The 18,678-nt window shown below is 40.3% G+C and overlaps 1 protein-coding gene across 1 annotated transcript in view; it reads left to right on the plus strand.

Moving 5' to 3' along the window:
- The window catches only part of LOC138022917 (uncharacterized), a 21,191-nt gene extending 7,121 nt beyond the window's left edge, over positions 1-14,070 (plus strand). The window contains exons 3-14 of the mRNA XM_068869931.1: positions 226-390; positions 1,363-1,476; positions 1,813-1,935; positions 2,119-2,215; positions 3,224-3,442; positions 4,695-5,071; positions 7,462-7,629; positions 10,134-10,244; positions 10,756-10,872; positions 11,641-11,731; positions 12,446-12,826; positions 13,918-14,070. Of these exons, the coding sequence (XP_068726032.1) occupies positions 226-390; positions 1,363-1,476; positions 1,813-1,935; positions 2,119-2,215; positions 3,224-3,442; positions 4,695-5,071; positions 7,462-7,629; positions 10,134-10,244; positions 10,756-10,872; positions 11,641-11,731; positions 12,446-12,826; positions 13,918-13,952 (1,998 nt within the window). The 3' untranslated portion in view covers positions 13,953-14,070. The remainder of the gene's footprint in view (positions 1-225; positions 391-1,362; positions 1,477-1,812; positions 1,936-2,118; positions 2,216-3,223; positions 3,443-4,694; positions 5,072-7,461; positions 7,630-10,133; positions 10,245-10,755; positions 10,873-11,640; positions 11,732-12,445; positions 12,827-13,917) is intronic.
- Positions 14,071-18,678: the final 4,608 nt, after the last annotated feature.

An 18,678-nucleotide genomic window follows, 5' to 3' on the forward strand; every position in this document is an offset into this window, starting at 1 on the left:
ACCAACTGTGCAATCCTTACCCTTATTATTATCATCATTATCGTTATTGTTATTGTTATCGTTATCGTTATCGTTATCGTTATCGTTATCGTTATCGTTATCGTTATTATTATTATTATTATTATTATTATTATTATTATTATTATTATTATTGTCCTCATGCTTTAGCTTAAGACTCCAAAATGGCCTATTTGCACGCACGTATTCACTTGTTTTTCTCTGTAGGCTTTTTCAACAGAACCTGAAGTGCATGCTACTATTCAGCACGGAAACCTTGATCAGAAGAAGGATGCAATAAACGTTTGGATTGAAAGTATTTGCAGGACGCACTTAGTGGTCTGCTTAAGAGAGTCAAGAACATTTGATGGGCCTCATAGTTATCTGATTGTGGTATGTAAAGATCTGTAAAAGCCAAGTTATTTAACATCAATTAAAACTTAGAAGAGAGAAACAGAAAATGACAGTACAAATTTGAATGCGGTATCAAGTCCATGCTAAGCTAAGATTTATGGTCTCGCTAGATTTCCAAGCAAGCTGTGCAATGAACTATCCGATAGGACCTATTTCTATATTCACGTAAGACAATTATGCGTGTACATAGAGGATATTACATGGCCACGCGGAAATTTCTCTTCGGACGTATCCAACGGGTGAAATGCTTTAACACCAGAAGAGAAATTTCGTATCTCCAAGCGGCCATGTAATATTCTATTTATCATGTAAACACCAACAAAATACTGAATCATTTCACGAAAGGCATCGAAAGGCGCAATTTTTATATGTAACCGTAGCGACAGTGATCTTTTCACGTGTAAAGGTATCATGTTTTCGCGCGAAAGCTCACTTGGTATTTCATTGGTGTTTATATAATAAATATATATATCACACAATCTGAATAACTATGCAATCCAAAAAGAAAATGTAACTTACCGAAACGATCACGACAGGAAGAGCGAGGATTCTCTTAGGTAAATCATGCTCAGACGCATTTGTTTCTAAACTGAAAACCCAACCTCGTTCCCGGGACCACTACCATCACTTCAGCCTATACATAAGGGAACTGGGAACAAGGGAATGCATTAATCACTTTTGTGGTAAAAACTACTTAATATTATAAAATGCTAAAAATACTATTTGCCGTCTGCAATGTTATTCAGAAGAGGAACAACGGCAAAAAACTAATGACAATATTTTTCCGTTGCGACAATATCGTTTAATGAAAAGAACATGCAATACACACAATCGCATAAAGTAATAATTAGCCTGCTGTGACGGAGACTTCTTGGACCAGAGTGGTATACAATAGCGTGCATAGACAATCACGTGCTTTTTCTTAAAAAACTATTTTCTTTTTTCTTTCAGAACTGGATGGCATACGAACATTATCCAACGCTTTGGAAAGTTAAGGAGTCGTCCAAGATCTTGTTTTCTAATTACGAGATACCATTAGCTCAGAACAATTACGCATTATGTAAGGTACGTATTTTGTGCGGTAACAGTTATTGGTGATTGTATGGGGAAAACTGTGAGTGACCAAAGCATTAATTAAATATGGAAGGGTTATTTAGTATAGCTAAGCAGCTCCAAGAAGGGCGGCTATTGCAGCAGCTTCCATTGTTTTTGTCACGTTTTCACGTCTACCTCTACATGTCCCAGGTTTAGGTAGCAAGAAAACCAGAGGCCTTATGAGAGCTTCTACCCATCGCTCCAAACGTGGTGCAGTCCACTTACTGTACTGTCTGTTACAAAGAGTAAAATCGTCACTATTGGGAATTAAGGTTTAAGCAAAGGTCGTTAAATTTGATCTTTCAGATTATCAACTTTTCTGAACCATTCTATGAACCACCAAACGTACTTACAACAGCAGTCAAGGATATTAAAAACAACTCCAATCCACTCTGTGCCGTAAAGGGTCCGTTAAGCTCCTGGGTGGAGGTAAGATCCTTTATTATCATAAAATTCCAGAAATTGATCCTTGACATATTTCAGCAATTTACTTTATTTTAGATATTAGTATTTTTTTTTTTTGGTTTTTGAGGATCAATAGACCATAAACCTTTGAAAACGTTTGGTTTGCTGCATTAAGTCACTTTGCTTCAAACGTTACTTTTAATACAGGAGATTACCCGTACTTATGTTCGTGTGTGCATCAAAGACTATGCTGGGATTGATGGCCAGAGAGACAATTTGGAAGTTCATTATGTTATTATTGGAGGTAAAAAGTGCAACTGTAACGTTTCGAAGAGTTTTCCTTGATTTTTTTCTTAAATGAGAACAGTAGTACTTTGATACAGTATGACCGCAAAGACTCAACTCAATGTCTTCTTTGTCTTTGTCTGTTGACAAACAAACGTTCCGGGTAACGGAAGAACTTAGCTAAATTTGGGACATAAATATAATAATAAAATTCGATATTAAACATAGTTATAACGATATCTATTCACAAAGCAACGTTTCAAATGCTATGTTGTAATCTGTGGGAGTATATATAGATGACTTCTATTCCTGTGCGACCTGGTCTTACAAAGTTAGAGCTCACGTAGGCATTCCATACATTCCTATCTGAGATTTCTAAAAGGTGCACAACTGGTAATACCTCCTTTAGAAAGCAAAAACGAAATACTCTTTTCTGAAATATATCAATTCGAGAGAGGTACTTATGATAACTACAATCTTGGACAAAGCTCTTGAGAAAAATTCCGGCGTGAAAATCATTGGAAAGGCACTCGCAAACAAAGTCTATTGGTCCTTCCCCCCCTCTCCCCCCTCTCCTCCCTCCCCCCTCTCCCCCCCCCCCCACATACCAATGTACATAATGTTGTGAAAAATACTGTGCAAGCCTTTGGCTGTTTCTAAACCAACATTGGATTAGGGGAAGGGGTAATGTATGGAGAAGTCAGTCGTTTATCACACAGACAAATCGTGGAATGACCATTTTATAGTGAGTGGTGTGTCACATTTTGCCAACAAGTTGTTTCCAAGGTTGTAGCAACGCCCCATACTAAAATGCCGTGAGTGAAAAAAAAGAGGACTGAGAAGATAATGTAAGTAATCTCAACTGTAACCTTTCTTGCACACTCTCAATATGTGCATACACCTTCCTGCCTCACTAAGCACTAAGCAGATTATCGACAGTCTGGTCCCAGTTTCGGTTTCGGGTTATGCACTTATTTACATATGGCATGTTAATGCTTGTTGGCATTGTTGTTTTGGTATTTTTAAGATTACGATCCTTGCAAAAATGCAAGTTGCAAGTATGAAAGCAAACCAGCGGCATTATCTTCCCAACGGTGCGATTGCGTTTGCGAAAGCAGCTGCCCGTCTTATCAAGAAGAGATGTGTGCTTCTAATGGTCGTACATTCAGAAACTTGTGCTTGCTGCAGAAAGAGATTTGCGAGACGAAAGGCAACTACACCCACTATCACCCTGGAAGTTGTTCAGGTACGTATGCGTCTGCAGGGTTTATGAACAGGAGCAAGAGAACGTACAAGGACGACTGTACATCATATATCTCCCAAAAAAAATCCATCAAAAAAGCTTAAGATGACTATAGGGTTCAAGAATAAAGTCTAGTAAAACTCAAGGGTTCCGTTCATGTAAGGAAGACTCGTGCTTTTTCTCGAGAACCCTCGATTCATCATGGATGAGTTGCTACTACTACTACTACTACTACTACTACTACTACTACTACTACTACTACTACTACTACTACTACTACTACTACTACTACTACTACTACTACTACTACTACTACTACTACTACTGCTACTACTACTGCTACTGCTACTGCTACTGCTACTGCTACTGCTACTGCTACTGCTACTGCTACTGCTACTGCTGCTGCTGCTGCTACCACTACTTCTAATAATAATAATAATAATAAAAAGAAGAAGAAGAAGAAGAAAAAAAAACAGCAACAACAACGATAAAAAGGTCGATAATGATGATAAAAAGTATGATGATGATGATGATGATGATGATGATGAGAAGATTCGCAAAGAATATTACAGATGCGAGTGATTGGTGTTACGAAGTGAACTTAATGTAGAAAACAGGATTAACGCCATTAATTAAGACCCTTGCTGTGCCACTAGTGACTTACAGCTGTAAACTTATTGATTGGAAGATCCGTTAGATGCGGAAGCTGGATACCACAACTAGAAAGCTGTTTACAATGCATTCCATGCACCACCCGGCGTTCAAGGTGGTCTTGAAGGCCAACCGTTGTTGTCATCTATTATACAGTAATCTATTCGTTGTAGACCAGCCCCCCCTCCCCCCCCCTCCCTTGCCTGCGTGGTACGTATAGCCTCTCTATGCCTGCTCAAATCTGCTAATATGATACAGCTCATGTGCAAACATCGTCAAAAGAGGAAGTTATACTCATCTATGCTCAGTTGTGAAAGAGACTTAGTTACAATCACGCCTCGCCTCGGTATTACCAATCGAACGAACCAATCATATTGATTTGCGTGTTTGTACAAATATCAACCAATAAGAGCCTGAGGATCAGATCCTGACCCTGGCGTCTGCATGAAAGGGAGCCTCAAGTCCAAGTTAACCAGAGCTTTTTCTCTCTTCGTGGCTTCGCGACTCGTCTTCGCCTCTTCGCGGCTCTCTCGCGGCTCAAAAAAACCTCTGGGACCAGAGGAATACACAACTTACTATTTTCATTTTCTTTTCTATTTTATAGGTTTTCCTTTGCAGAAAGGTAGACATCAGTTCACGAATCACCCTTCCTGGGCAGAAGATCAGTGTGAAACCATTCAATTTGAACCGTTCGTATTTTACCCTCATCAAAAGATCTTCATACAGCTTACGGTAAATCATGTGAACTACTCTGACCCAACCTATGTCCACGAAGCCACCACTCCTTGGGTTGAAAGTGTGAACAGTACTCAATTCACCGCATGTGTGACCAGAACAGGAAGAAATGATTACCCATCAGATAGCTTTGCTACTGTGGATTGGGTCGCTTATCAGGGAGCTCCTCCTGGAGGAATTGCGGGCGAGAAAAAATTTTCTCGTTGGTGGACTGGAACTAGTTGTCAGACTGTCACGTTGCCAAGTGTAAGTAAACCAAGTAAATTGATGTCTTTTTATCCGCGGATTTCTTGCGTCTATACGAGGAGCGACCTAATGATTGATCATGCTAAAAGTTCTAAAGACAATCCTTCGTCAACCACCAAACAGGCTGTTCGTATACGCGCAAATTCGTCACTTATGTCCAGATTTGACCCTAATTAGATGCACGCTCAATTTGACATCCAACGCGAAGTGTCCCTTTAAGTCTAAGCATTTTCTTCCTATTTTTAACAACAAGGTAAGGGTAAAGGTTAAATTCGCCTCTGGTAAAACTACAGATTTTGAAAGCGGCCGGTTTAAATGCATCAGCATGCAAATAATGGTGGTATTGCAGTTAGGCTTTTATAGATTGTGCTGGTCAAAGTAGCATGTTAAGCTTCTAGCAGCGTCCATTTTTTTGCCCAAATTATGCTCGTTTTTCCAAATTATTCCACTTTTTCTTAAAGCTATTCGTTTTGCAAAATGAGCGAAACAAGTCCAAAAATTGTATCACGATCGTGTAGCAAAACGTTTTCAGTGTCATAAGCTCATCTTCTGTTGTATTTATTTATTTATTTTTTAATTGTAAGGTAACGGTCTCTGGCTATGTTCACTGGTTCTGGTATGGTCTGCAGAGAGCTGCAAGTTATTGGGCGGCGTGGCTATCGCCATTTTGCAAACTGGAACCAACATCATTTAGCAACTTCCGGTTCCCGTCATTTCGTGCGAGACTGCCAGCCTCCGAGGGAGGCCCTACCTCCGTTAGGGCCGATTTACACGGTACGACTTTGTCGCATGCGACAACGGCTTACGACAGGCCCACGACATGATTTACGATTGTTGTGTACGTCAGAAAAAATGTCGTAGCATTTTAAAACATGTTTTAAAACGCTGCGACAATCGTAAGTCATGTCGTAGGCCTGTCGTGATGCTTGTCGCATGCGACAAAATCGTATCGTGTAAATCGGCCCTTACTAAACCGTGAATGCTGCTAAAACATTGAACAAAAATGGTCTCAGGCTTATCAATATGTAAAGATTATGCTAGCAGTGCTACGTGTTAAAAATCAGCAAAAACTATGCTAGTTTCCTTAAATTATGCTAAAAATTATGCTAACACATTCTATAAAAGCCTAATTGCAGCCCCTCTTTCCGTGAATGAGATAAATTGTTTGGGCTCTTTGGAAATGAAGTATAAGCCATATAACCTCTTCAACTCCGCATACTATCACACCCAACCAATAGACCAAATCGGCCAACTCAATGTTTTACCCAAGTCAAACCCCTTTGGAAATACACCGTTTTGTTCCAGGTATTTCAATATCGATTAAATATGAATGCTAAATTATCACTCAAATACATTATACAAAGAATCTTAACCCCGGGGGATTTGTTTTGGATACAATTGCAACACTGAGTTCAGTAGCCGATTTGGTCTATTGATAGCAATGGCGGATCCTGGGGATGGGCCCGGAGGGTCTGGGCCCCACCATTATTTTTGGATGTTAAAATTAAAGCCGAAAAATGGTCGACAAATCAAAAATAGTACATCACCGCGCCAAGAGATCAATCAATTACACAACGAAGTCCGTGCGAATCATAGCACATTCATCTATACTTGTATCCTACGAATTATGACCATCAACGCCAGGAATTTCTACCGTGATGTCATGAAGAGACAGACAAACAAGATCGCCCGGTTGTTGAACCGTGATATTGACGTTGATGAACATTTACTGAACATCTCGTCGTATAAGTTAACCTTTTTTAAGAAATTGGTACTTTGTCGTGGTTTAAAATTCTCGTTACCTCAATTTGTACAACCGATTGAGATTAAGGCCTCATTTGAAAAACTGTACTGGAAAATCGAGCCTGTTATTGCTGATGACCTAAAGGAACTAACAGCCGCATCGTTAAAGTCAATAGCTCTAAACTACATTCAACGAAAAGATTCAAAACCACCGAAGATGTTAAAAAAAGCCATCAAAAGTTTGAAAAACCGGAATGACATCATCATCACTAAGCCTGATAAGGGATCTGGTGTAGTCGTAAGGAATAAGGATGAATATTCTCGTTTACTACGAAAAGCATCTGTTGACGACAAGAGTAAATTCAGAGAGGTTTGCGCTGAAAGACCCAAGACCCCGGGGGAAGACCACCCAAATACTACCATCCTCTTCTTTAAAATTAAAGCCCTGTTAAAATGTGTTGCACTTTTTGCAACCTGGGACCAACATCACCCCCCCCCCCCCCATCCCCCTCCTTTCCCCCTTAGCTCTTGGTCTGGATCTGCCACAGGATAACAAAAATTTTCAACAATGTTTCTCACAAACAGCGTTTTCTAATAAGCATATGTGTGGTTTAGATGTTTCCATTAATTTTTAAATTATATATCAGGGAAAATTCTCTTCACAACCAACTGTCTTCGTAACAGCCGAGCACTATAGATCAAGCCTGAAGCATGATGCAGCCAGTGTCTGGTTAGAAGACGTATCTGCACGTTCTTTTAAGATTTGTATCCGAGAACTGCAGAACTTTGCAGGAGTTCACGATGATATTTCTGTGGTGAGCAGTGCATATTAATTTTGTGATTTAGTGATAAGCTGTCCCGGGTTTTAACGATGTTGTTCTTTAGTTGCACATGGCGAAAAATGTTCCTGTTTTAGCTTTTCGTACTTGTTCCACAGAAGACAAACAATAACAACAACGATAACGACATTTTCGGAGATTTTTATGTTTACAATAAGCCTTTTCCGAGTTCATGTCTGCCTCCTCTTTAAGGCGAGTCTAAGTGCGAAGTTTTTCTTATGTAATTAGTTTTTATTCATATGTAAAGTAGAACTATTTTCCATTACAAAAACTTCGCACTTAGACTCCCTTTGAAGAAGAGGCAGACGTGAACTCGGAAATGGCCTGTTTTATCAGTATCACGAACACGTTCGCGTTTTTCACTGTTTTCAAAGTCATGAAAACCGTTAGCTGTCCTTTTCTAGTAACGCTCAATGGAGCCAGCTGTTGCAGGACACAAGCTGGTGGGTAGACTGACTTTGAAGGGACTTTTAGTAGAGAGTATGTTCAAGGGCAACCAACGATTGACTGTCTTAAAATTTGTCAGAATTACCTAAAATGGTTTCCACAATGCTTTACTGAAGCTCGTTTAGTGAGTTTGTAGCCACCCTGTATACAAAACATTTATTTGTTCGGATGTTCTAGGGTTGCGTGCTAGCAGGGGTCTCTTCTCTTTTTGCGTTCGCTGGGCTGAAAAGTCCTCTGCCATGTGTCAAAACTCACTCTGGTCCAACGTGTACAACGTGTACAAACTGCATGCCCGTACCATGTTTGCTGGCTGTGACTTGAGCCCGCTGTGTTCCGCGCATTCCTTTGCAGTTATCACTCTGTTGTTAAGTGAGCCCACACAACATGAAGTATCACGTGAGGATTTGGTCGCTAAGTAACTGACACGCATGCTCAACACAGTGAGTTTCGACTCATGGTAGAGGTCGTTTTTCCCGTACTCGTCAACGCAGCAAACGCAAAGGAAAATAGACCTCTGCTAGGAAGGAAGTTCTAGGGGCACTTCGGGTCTGTAGAAATTTCTAGGTGGCTTTTTTGCCTCGTCCTGAAGTTCTATCAGTCGTGACAGGTCTGATGACGAACTTTACATTACGGATCATTACGTAGTCGTCCCTTTTTCACCGAAAATATTACGGGACGTTTGCTTTATAGCTGATTCTCAAACAAACTCTGGCAAAAATGATAGAAGTTATAAATCCTCCATTTTTTATGCTATTGCAATATCATAGTTAACTCTTACTCAGATCAGTAAGATTGTAGCGTTCTTCAATGTGATTTTGAAATGTCTACGCACTCTTAAGACCCCTCACTACTTTTCCGAAAAATCCAGGGAATGTGTTTAGAAAAATGTCCAAAAAACTAGAATGTGGTTGCTGTTATCAACAATGTTATTAACTCTGCGGTTTAACAAGTTAGGGAGATCAGCCCCGACAATGGCATCGGCGTAGGCCTTGCTGTGGGAAACTTATCCGCATGACAAGTTTCAAGTGAATGAATCCTAACTATAGGTTTGACATGCATATTCAGGCTCAGAGAGAGGTAATGCAAGCGCGATAAAAGCTAACAATTCTTTGAAGCCAACGACGGCACGCCTTAGAGCAGGCTTTTAAGTTAGGATTGCCGCATTATCATTCCATTTTATACTGTTCCTTATAGGAAAGATATCGTTGACGTCACCTATTGTCATTAATGTGCCAACCAGAGCTTTATTGGCTGAAAAAGCAAAGGTTCTTTTGTTCCTGTGGTTGGCAAATTTGAATACCAAAAGCAATGTTTGTAAACGCCTATGATCTTGGCTAAAGACAGATTTTTGCAAAGACTGTCCGTTAATTTGTATAGGTAATCGTAGGGCCCCGAGAGAAAATTAAGGATTAATTTCACACGTATTTTCAAAGTTTTCACGGCATTACCTGAAAGCACAAAGCGGCGAGGGCAATTTGGAAAACTTTTAAAATACAAGTGAAATTAATCCTTAACTGCAAGAGGGCACATTGCGATTACATGTTTATCAAATAAAGGGCAAAATTATCAAGGGAAGTCCGTTCAGTGCCGCAAGAAATAACAATCAACACGCTCCCATTCGGTTAAAATTTCAATTCAATAAATCGTTGCTATCAACAGAAATAGCGCTAAAAAATTGTGTTTTATATGTGGACAAAAAAGTAGTTTCATCTGGAAAAAGATTCTCTTGTAACTTTGCTTGCTCTGGATAAGTACCTGTTAACCAAAAGTACCCTCGTGATTAAGAAAAAAATGCCCTCCGTCTCAGCCAATCAGCATTCAGTACGTTTGCCCCGTATGTGATAAACCAAAAAAATCCCTCCATCTCAGCCAATCAACAATCAGTAATTTTGCGATATACGTGTGATAAGATAAAGGAGAAAATCCAAAGAGGGAGAGTGTCTCTTAATACAAACCATGAGTTCTTTGCATTCCGACAGGTAATGAGAGTGAATGAGTTACTTGTTTCTTTGTTTCTTTGTTCTTCTCCTCAGAATTGGTTGGCGTTCGAGACCATACACAGACCGTTATTTTCAGAGCATAATAATGTCAGCTTTTTAAATGGGATCTTACCTTCCAAGAGTGACAATTTCGCTTTTTGCCAGGTGTGAAAACGTAACAAAGGTTATAAAATGCCCTGAAGAGGGCAAGGGGCTACCAATCCCAGTTCTATGTGCCAATTTCTTTGCAGATTACATTTATTAGTGTCCAAATCTCACTTGTCATGTCAATGGAACAATTATCATATTTCCATTTTCCACTTTTTCCCCTAACAATCCGAACTGTGATGACCAAAATCACATTTCCCAGTGTGCAGTGTTATCAGAACCTCCTGATAAGTCAGTATAAGTTCTCTTGCAGCAAAAAATAGGAAAATAGTAATCACTATATGCAGGAACGGAAAATTCGCATCTTGAGTGGACTTCATGATTACGGTTGTACGGCAGTACAATTAAAATTTCAAAATGACCATCTTCCAGACCATTCTATTTGGATGTAATTTAATGTTCGCCAGAAAGTCTCCTTTTTGCAATTGAATCGCCATGAGAGGTAGAGAGAGATTTAAGTAAACACGACCCGGCATGTTGACAAAGATAGTTTTTTTGTGATTTAAAGGACGTGAATTTTACGCGGACATACAATAACTACCCAACAGTCATACTTACAGCCAAGCATTCTAGCGGAGGAGGGAATACATCGCCAGATTGCAACGGAATTGTCAGCTGGATTGAGGTAGAGATTTAAAATGCGTGTGGGTTTCCTGGGTAGAGAGAGTAGGAAAGAAAGCACTTTGGGTTGCCTACAATTGCTCAAAATAAGGGACACACCCGTAATAGCTTGGAGAATTTGCCTTATTCCCTTCGGATGAAATTCAAGATTTTCTAAGTATTTTAAGGCCAGGTGCGAAACCCCAGAAAAAAGGGTTTATTATTTAGCCATGACAAGCAATCCTTTAAACATTAACCTGGCATCATCACCGCGCGCTCGAAACGTAAGTGCCTCTCCCAAATTGCACGTTTCATTGGAAAAGAAAGAGAGTCGTACTCTCCTGCCTTGGACTCTGATATTTCAGTTGTCCTCCCCCCGTTACCTAACAACAGGTTTGTTGTCTTTCCCACGGAAAGATGTTAACATCAATAGTTGCCCACCATATTTTGGCTCTTACTATTTGTATTCAGTCCTTTGTTAGTTAGAGTAAGACAAAAAAGAAACGCGGGCAAAGTTTAAGATTAACCTATCGGATTATACTTTATAAATTGTCATATTTGAAGTGCAGTCAGCCATTCTCGTTCCATACCCTCCTTTTTTTATTGACCGGTGCGGGGGGTTGGGGAAAGGGTGAAAGAATCCGTAATGTATTAAGATGTTGTAATCATATCTTCACATCCAGGGCACGCCATAGCAAATGGAAATGTCTTGAAAATGAGGCTGTGATGTTGTAAGCATTGCCTTTTGCACTTTGAGTCGCTTTTGCTCATTGTTCTTGTTTTTCCCCTTAAGTTCATCAGCAACGCAAGATTCAGAATTTGCGCCAAAGAGCTATTTGTTCAGCGGTTTGATCCACTAACAGTGTCGTACGCGGTGTTAGCAGGTAAATAAGATTTTGGAAGAGTCAAGCTGTGTCACAGTAGTGCAGTTCATTTTATTTCGTTTTACCATTTATGCGTCCCTTCTCATACATACAACTTAGCGTTAACTCTGAAATTACTTTTAAACAACACAAACCAAAGCTTCGTGACAAAAACATGTCTGTCGAGCATACATAATTAAGGTTATAAACAACAGAGATCAACTTTAAAAAACTGTTAGGCTGAACAGTTTTAAAAAATCCCAATCAAAATCCATTTTAATCTTTTTCAATTTTGCCCATCCCTGCCTCCTTTTGTACTTGCTGTTTTATTTAAACCGTCCTTTATTGTTTTAAGTAATTTTCCTTATGTTTCGCTTGATTTGGTTGTCAGTTTTCAGTCGCTGAATTTGGCTAAATTTCTTTCTGGGTTAAGTTGGGCCTGTCCTAGAGTGAGAAACAGGGCACGCAGCAACATCTCAGTTTCTTTTTAGAAGTAAATTTTTATAACCTTTGCAGACAAAATCAAGTGATCACGAGTTGGTTTTGTTCTTGACATTTTTTTCGAGTTAGAAAAAGGTCTTCACTCAATTACTGTCGATTCGATCGTTCTCGTTAAGCGATAAACAAGTGGAGAAACTTCTTTTTAAAAATGCAAAAATTAAATGGTGTTTCATCTCAAAAAAAGGAACTTATAGACCAACCTATCAAATCTGGACGTATCTTTTTTTTTCCCAGACATCTGCCCTGATAACTGGATCTATTTTAAAGGATATTGCTACCAAAAAGTATCATCCTGTGATTCCTGGAACAATGGCCAGAGCAGGTGTGCCGCATTGGGAGCCAACCTCCCCAGTGTTCACAGCCAAGAAGAAAATGTCTTTCTGCAAAACTTACACAACGGAGAAAATGGTTGGCTTGGTTTGTCTGACATAAATAGTGAAGGAACGTTCGTTTGGAGTGATGGAACTCGATTTGACTTCCATTACTGGGCAACGAATCAACCCAATAACTTCCGTAATGAGGATTGTGTGCACACCCTTGGCACGCTTCCGGCTCACAGATTCAAATGGAATGATGTCAGCTGTTCAAGCTGCCATAAGTACAGCTGTAAGAAAGGTACGGATTTGGCATGAAGTGATACTGCTTACAGTTAGCCAAAGAATAGTCTCCTTCAGGGCCTCCCAGGGGAAGGCTCAAGTGAACGCCCCTCGTCCCCACGAGGCTAGTTCGAAGCGAACTGCATTCCGTTCTCGGAGTAAGGCAATCGCAATGTAGCTTTCATGCTCGTGCCGAGGTTCGCGTTAAAATTTTCCAGCAATAGACTGACTCCATTTATTCGCTGCCAAAATGGTGGGTCTCGGAGAAGTGTTGGACATGATAAACCAGCTTCAAATGGGCGACAAAAGTCAATATCGAGGTTTACTTTTTTATCCGTCGAGATCGGTTTTGAATGAGCGAATGTGGGGTAAGGGAAAGAGAACTTAAACCAGTTGGAACAAATCTCTGAAGGTTTAGCGAAAGTGAGGTATTTCAAAGCGCTATTTATTCACGTGCGCATCTTCAGAAGAGGTGGAGGTAATTTGTTTTCTTTCCATAACATCTTAATATTTTTGAAAATGTGGAAAATCACTATTACTCTTCGTGCGCGAAGCTAAACAATAATTCAGCGCCTGTAAATAACAGTACGGCCCTTGAGGTATGCCAGTAATAGCTATTTATTTGGGAACGCTGCAAACCAGCCTTCTTCAGGTACAATGAGAGTTTACATTGAATTGCTTCTTTATATGTACATAGAAGCAATTCAATGTAAACTCTCATTGTACCTGAAGAAGGCTGGTTTGGCCAGCCGAAATATAGTACACCACTAAAATCAAATCTACGTTGTATCGGCGCTTGCTTAAAATATTTAGCTTCTCAACTTATAATTACGCCGATCAGATTAAGCCACTGATCCAACGTACACCGACAGGAAGATTGTCCACGGCGGTTGCTTGCTTCAAAACTCTAGATATTTGGCTATCTGACGTTTGAATATCTGTCATACGGTGGAAGCCAACTAACAAGATTTTCCATCAGTTTAATTTTTTCTATTCAAGTTACAGCCCTGGTTTTCTAGTAATGCCTTGTAGCAGGAAGCCAGACAATGAGAGCAAAAAGGCGGGCCGAAAACACATAAAGATGTATAAATGTATTCATTTTACCTGTAGGAGATAACATCGTTGAAGTCCTCGTTATTCCATGAATGAGCGTTGGATATGAGATGGTAGAAAACCAACAAGGCGCCGAGTTGGCTATAACCAGTCTCGTACCCAACAAGCGCAAATGCGACCAACCGATATGCGGAGCTGATCATAACCGAGATTGACTGACCAATCAGGTCAGTAAAGTAAAACCAAGTAAAACCAAGGTTTTAACCATGTCCGCCGACCGTGTCCGTTAACCGCGTCTGCTAACCTTGACTGCTAACCGTGTCGTTAACTGCGAGCGCTAGCGGTGTCCGCTAAACGCGATTGGTGATCCCGCCCGCTAACCGAAACCGGTAACAAACCGCTAACCGCAACCGGTACCAATGACATTAACGTATGCTCTCCCGAGTCGTCGTATTTCATATCTGATCACTGTTTTGTTGAATGCCGTCTGTCTATTCCAGGTCCCAATATTATGTTACTTATAGGAAGCTTAAACAAATCGTTAGATCTGACATTGCGTCATCTGGTCTTTGTAATTCACGATGGTCAAGTCTTGAAAGAATATCACAATGCTATGACGAGACCTTATCTCAAATCTTGGATAAGCATGCACTGATGATTACCAAGGTTTTAACCGTAAAGAAAAAAAAGGGTGCCGTGGTTTAGCCCGGAACTTAAAGAACACAAGGTTACTCTTCAGAGACTAGAGAGGAGAATGCTAAGAACGAAAACTCAGACTGACAAGAATGCTTATAGGAAGGCGTGTAATAGCTACTCTTTGTTTTATTGAGGAGTCTGAAGCAGAAGTATTATTCTAATCTCATTGATGAATGTGGAGGTAACACAAGAAAATTGTTTCATGTAGTCCGCTCTTTGTCTAATAAGCCTGATGACAATCGACTTCCAGCCCATGACGATCCTTGTAAATATTAGCTGATGATTTTGGAGAGTTCTTTTACCGGAAGATTGAGCTCAGTTATAAAAGTGACAGTGATGGAATTTTTGCTAATCCACCGGAAGTTGACTACCCTAGTCCTCAGGTACCGTTGGAAAGGCTTACTGCTCTGTCTGAAAAAGAAGAGTCTGATATCATCATGGGCATGTCAAATGCTAGTTTCCAGCTGGATCTGATTCCAACGTGGTTATTAAAGCTGTGTTCTCCTGAGCTGGTTTCAGTTATTACCGTTGACGATCCTTGTAAATATTAGCTGATGATTTTGGAGAGTTCTTTTACCGGAAGATTGAGCTCAGTTATAAAAGTGACATTGATGGAATTTTTGCTAATCCACCGGAAGTTGACTACCCTAGTCCTCAGGTACCGTCTGAAAGGCTTACTGCTCTGTCTGAAAAAGAAGTATCTGATATCATCATGGGCATGTCAAATGCCAGTTTCCAGCTGGATCTGATTCCAACGTGGTTATTAAAGCTGTGTTCTCCTGAGCTGGTTTCAGTTATTACCATTGCGATTAATCGGTCATTTCAAGAAGGAGTTGTTCCAAAAAACTGGAACTCGGGTCACGTTGGTCAAACCTCTGCTTAAGAAACCTGGTCTTGATCTCGTACATCAGAGTTTCAGACCTGTCAGCAATTTATCACTGGTGTCTAAAGCAACTGAAAAGGCGGTTGTTAACCAACTTAGCAAGCACTGTAATGATAATGCTCTCTTACCGGTTTTTGAATCGTCGTATTGTCAGCTCCATTCTACGGAGACGGCACTGTCGAAAGGGTAGAACGACATTTTACCTAACATGGACAAACAGGAAATTACTCTTTTCGTACTCTTGGATTTAAGTGCCGCCTTCGATACAATCGATCGTAAGATAATGCGAGAAGTCTTGAAATCGGACTTTGGTATGCCCTTCAATGGTTTAGATCGTACCTGTCTGAGAAGAAACAATGTGTTATTGTCAACCGGCAATGCTCTAAGATCCTTAATGTTGATTGTGGTGTTCCTAAAGGAAGTTGTCTCACGCCCGTCCTCTTCATCCTCTATGCATCGCATTTGTTTGAGGTTGTCAAGAAACACCTCCTATTAGTTCATGGCTATGCTGATGACACGTAGCTGTATGTCTCTTTTAGTCCCAATTCTTCAGCTGCTGAAGATCTTGCGGTTAAGACCATGGAGAGTTGCATTGAGGATGCCGGTTAAGCCTGACGTGTTTGCAATAAGCTGATGCTTAACGATTCGAAGACGGAATTGCTTATCATTGGTTCTCGAAAGCAGTTATCCAAGATCAGTATTAGTTGTATTCAAGTTGGAAATGTGACATTTATCGCAAGATAGTGTTAAGAACTTAGGTGCTTGGTTTGGATAACCACCTATCTATGAGTACCCATATTGGGAAGGTTTGTAGTAAGGCTTTCAGAGGATTGTACAATATTAGGCAAATTAGAAAATATCTGTCTGAGGACTCTACGAAGACTTTGATTCATGCTTTTGTAACATCACATTTCGATTACTGTAATTCCCTCTTTATGGTCTTCCTCAATATCAGTATGATGATCGTTTACAGAAAGTACTTAATGCTGCTGCTCGGGTAACTTTAAAGCGTTGCACGGATTTGTTCCAACAAATATCAAGGAGCTGATTAATGCTTACCTTGTTACTAGTATAGTTTCAGATTCTGATTCTGGAAATTTTCTCGCAACTTGTAAGGTGTAAGACCTGAGGCGAACGCGCATTTGCACACGCAGGTCCTACTGCTTGGAATGCTCCTATCACTTAGAACATGTGATAGTATGAACTTTTCTAAAAAAGGATTATAAGAGCCACCTTTTAGGAAGCATTTTTATTAGGATATTGTATTATATTGGTATTATATTTTATTATATTTTAGATTTCTTTGTATTTAATCATAGATTTTATTATTATTTTTAGATTGTAAAGCGCTTTAGAATATTTTAAAAATTAAGGCGCTATAGAAGTTTACTAAATTCAAAGTTTAATAAATTATTACTGCGTCCAGTGATCACTTCCGGTAACTGCATCCGCGACCACGACAGTTTGTTCCGGACTTTTTACTTGAAAGCTAGGGCCCGGGCCTCCCCTGCGTGGCAGGCGTAATCAGGGAAGGGGAGCGAGGAAAAATGAAGGGGAACTGGGAAGAGGAAACGCCGTTCCCTCTTCTCTCTCCCCAGCTTCCCCTCATTTTTCCCTCGCCCTCCTTCCCCGATTACGCCTGCCTGGGAGAATACCCTCTAGAGGGTACAGGAGCTTCCGACCTTAAGTAAGGTATACCTAGCTTCAAGCCAGGGGGCTTGTGTCAAGCTCCACCTTGACAACTAGGACGGTTACTAATCTGATATATTTTTTTCTGCATAATTTTGCACAGAACTCTCTTTGGATTTAGATGTATGTATAGCGCGCAGTCAAAAGCTACACTTATTCTCGAATATCCGCTGACTTAAACCAGGAGTGCTCCTCCTTTATAAGTCTCAAGTAAAACAACTAGCCCTTCTAGAGAGCCTGTCCTGAATTTGCACTAACGAAGTGAAAACTAGGCTGTGGGTCTGTTTCCACTGAAATAGGTACGACAACACTGGACCAGACCACACCTGGTGCAGCGTCAACCACATCGCTTCCAACCACTTCGCCTCAGACGACATCGGGTCAAACCAATGCAACCTCAAGCTCTAATTCAAGTACAACTCCTGTGGATATCGAGTGTGGAGTGGCTTTTGTTGGTGGGGGTAAGATTGTACCGATTGTTTTGCTTTTGTATTTGACACCTTATCCTCCGTTGGGGCACTGAAAAATGGAGGCTGGAGACTGTGGAGACCGTGTGTAAGATGAAAATTCGGTTATCCGGAATAGCGATCTGGTTAGCCTAATAAGGCCTAAAGAACATTCAGGTTAGCCTGTTTACGGTTAGCTCTCAATAATTGTAGGGTAACCCCATATTTTACCCCTGGTCTGCACGGTCTGAACAGGCTGTAGTCTCCGTTTTGGCTTGACTGTACTCAGTTTCACTTAATTTCCCTGTCTCTCATCAAAAACCGACGGGCACTTAAATAGGACTCCATTCTATTTTGTCCGTTAAAAAAAAAAAAACACGTCCGCTGAGCGCATCGGTAAAATACCAAGAATTCAAGTCTCTTCAGAAAAGGACTACATGGTGACAAGTCCCGTGTTGGCATCAAGGAGAAATAAAACGCATAGTAACTTACCTCATTACGGTCAGCGGCGCCAACATGGCTGCCACGGTTTGCTAGTTGTCTGTCTTGTTTGTGGCTTTGTATTTCCCTATAGCCGGGTTTAATTGCTTTTTCCTTCTGTTCCTACGCGTATGTATATGTTCTGGTAGAATTGACCTCCCTTTGTAATTTAGTGTTACACTAGACCAAAGGGTTAAATAAATACTGATTATTTTATTTTTATTTTTTGTATTTAGTTTTAACACCATAAAAAAAGATGAGCAAATCAACAAACCTCAAGCAAACGAATTACTCTTTTCTTTTTCAGAGCTGCTGGTCCTTCTCTTGGCGCTAACTCTTTTGAAGAAGAGATCTCGAAACGAACGTTTGCGGTTTTTTGAAAAGAAAGTCATCTCGACGGGAAGATCTTTTGAATTATCCGTTTTCCTAGTAAGCCCAACAACATCCACCAGTAGGTCAGTTTTTCAAACAACATCATTTTATTTTTCTAGTCAGTTTCAGCCACAGGGTGCTGGGAAAAATAGTCTTTGATACTTTCCATTTTCGTTGATGCGTGAACGTCAAGAAGACAGAAAGCAAGTAGGCTAAAGACGTTGTTGGTCGTAAAATGTAATTTGTCTTTAC

This window comes from Montipora capricornis, chromosome 11 (genome assembly GCF_036669925.1).
Source record: "Montipora capricornis isolate CH-2021 chromosome 11, ASM3666992v2, whole genome shotgun sequence".
In the NCBI taxonomy this organism is placed as follows: Eukaryota; Metazoa; Cnidaria; class Anthozoa; order Scleractinia; family Acroporidae; genus Montipora; species Montipora capricornis.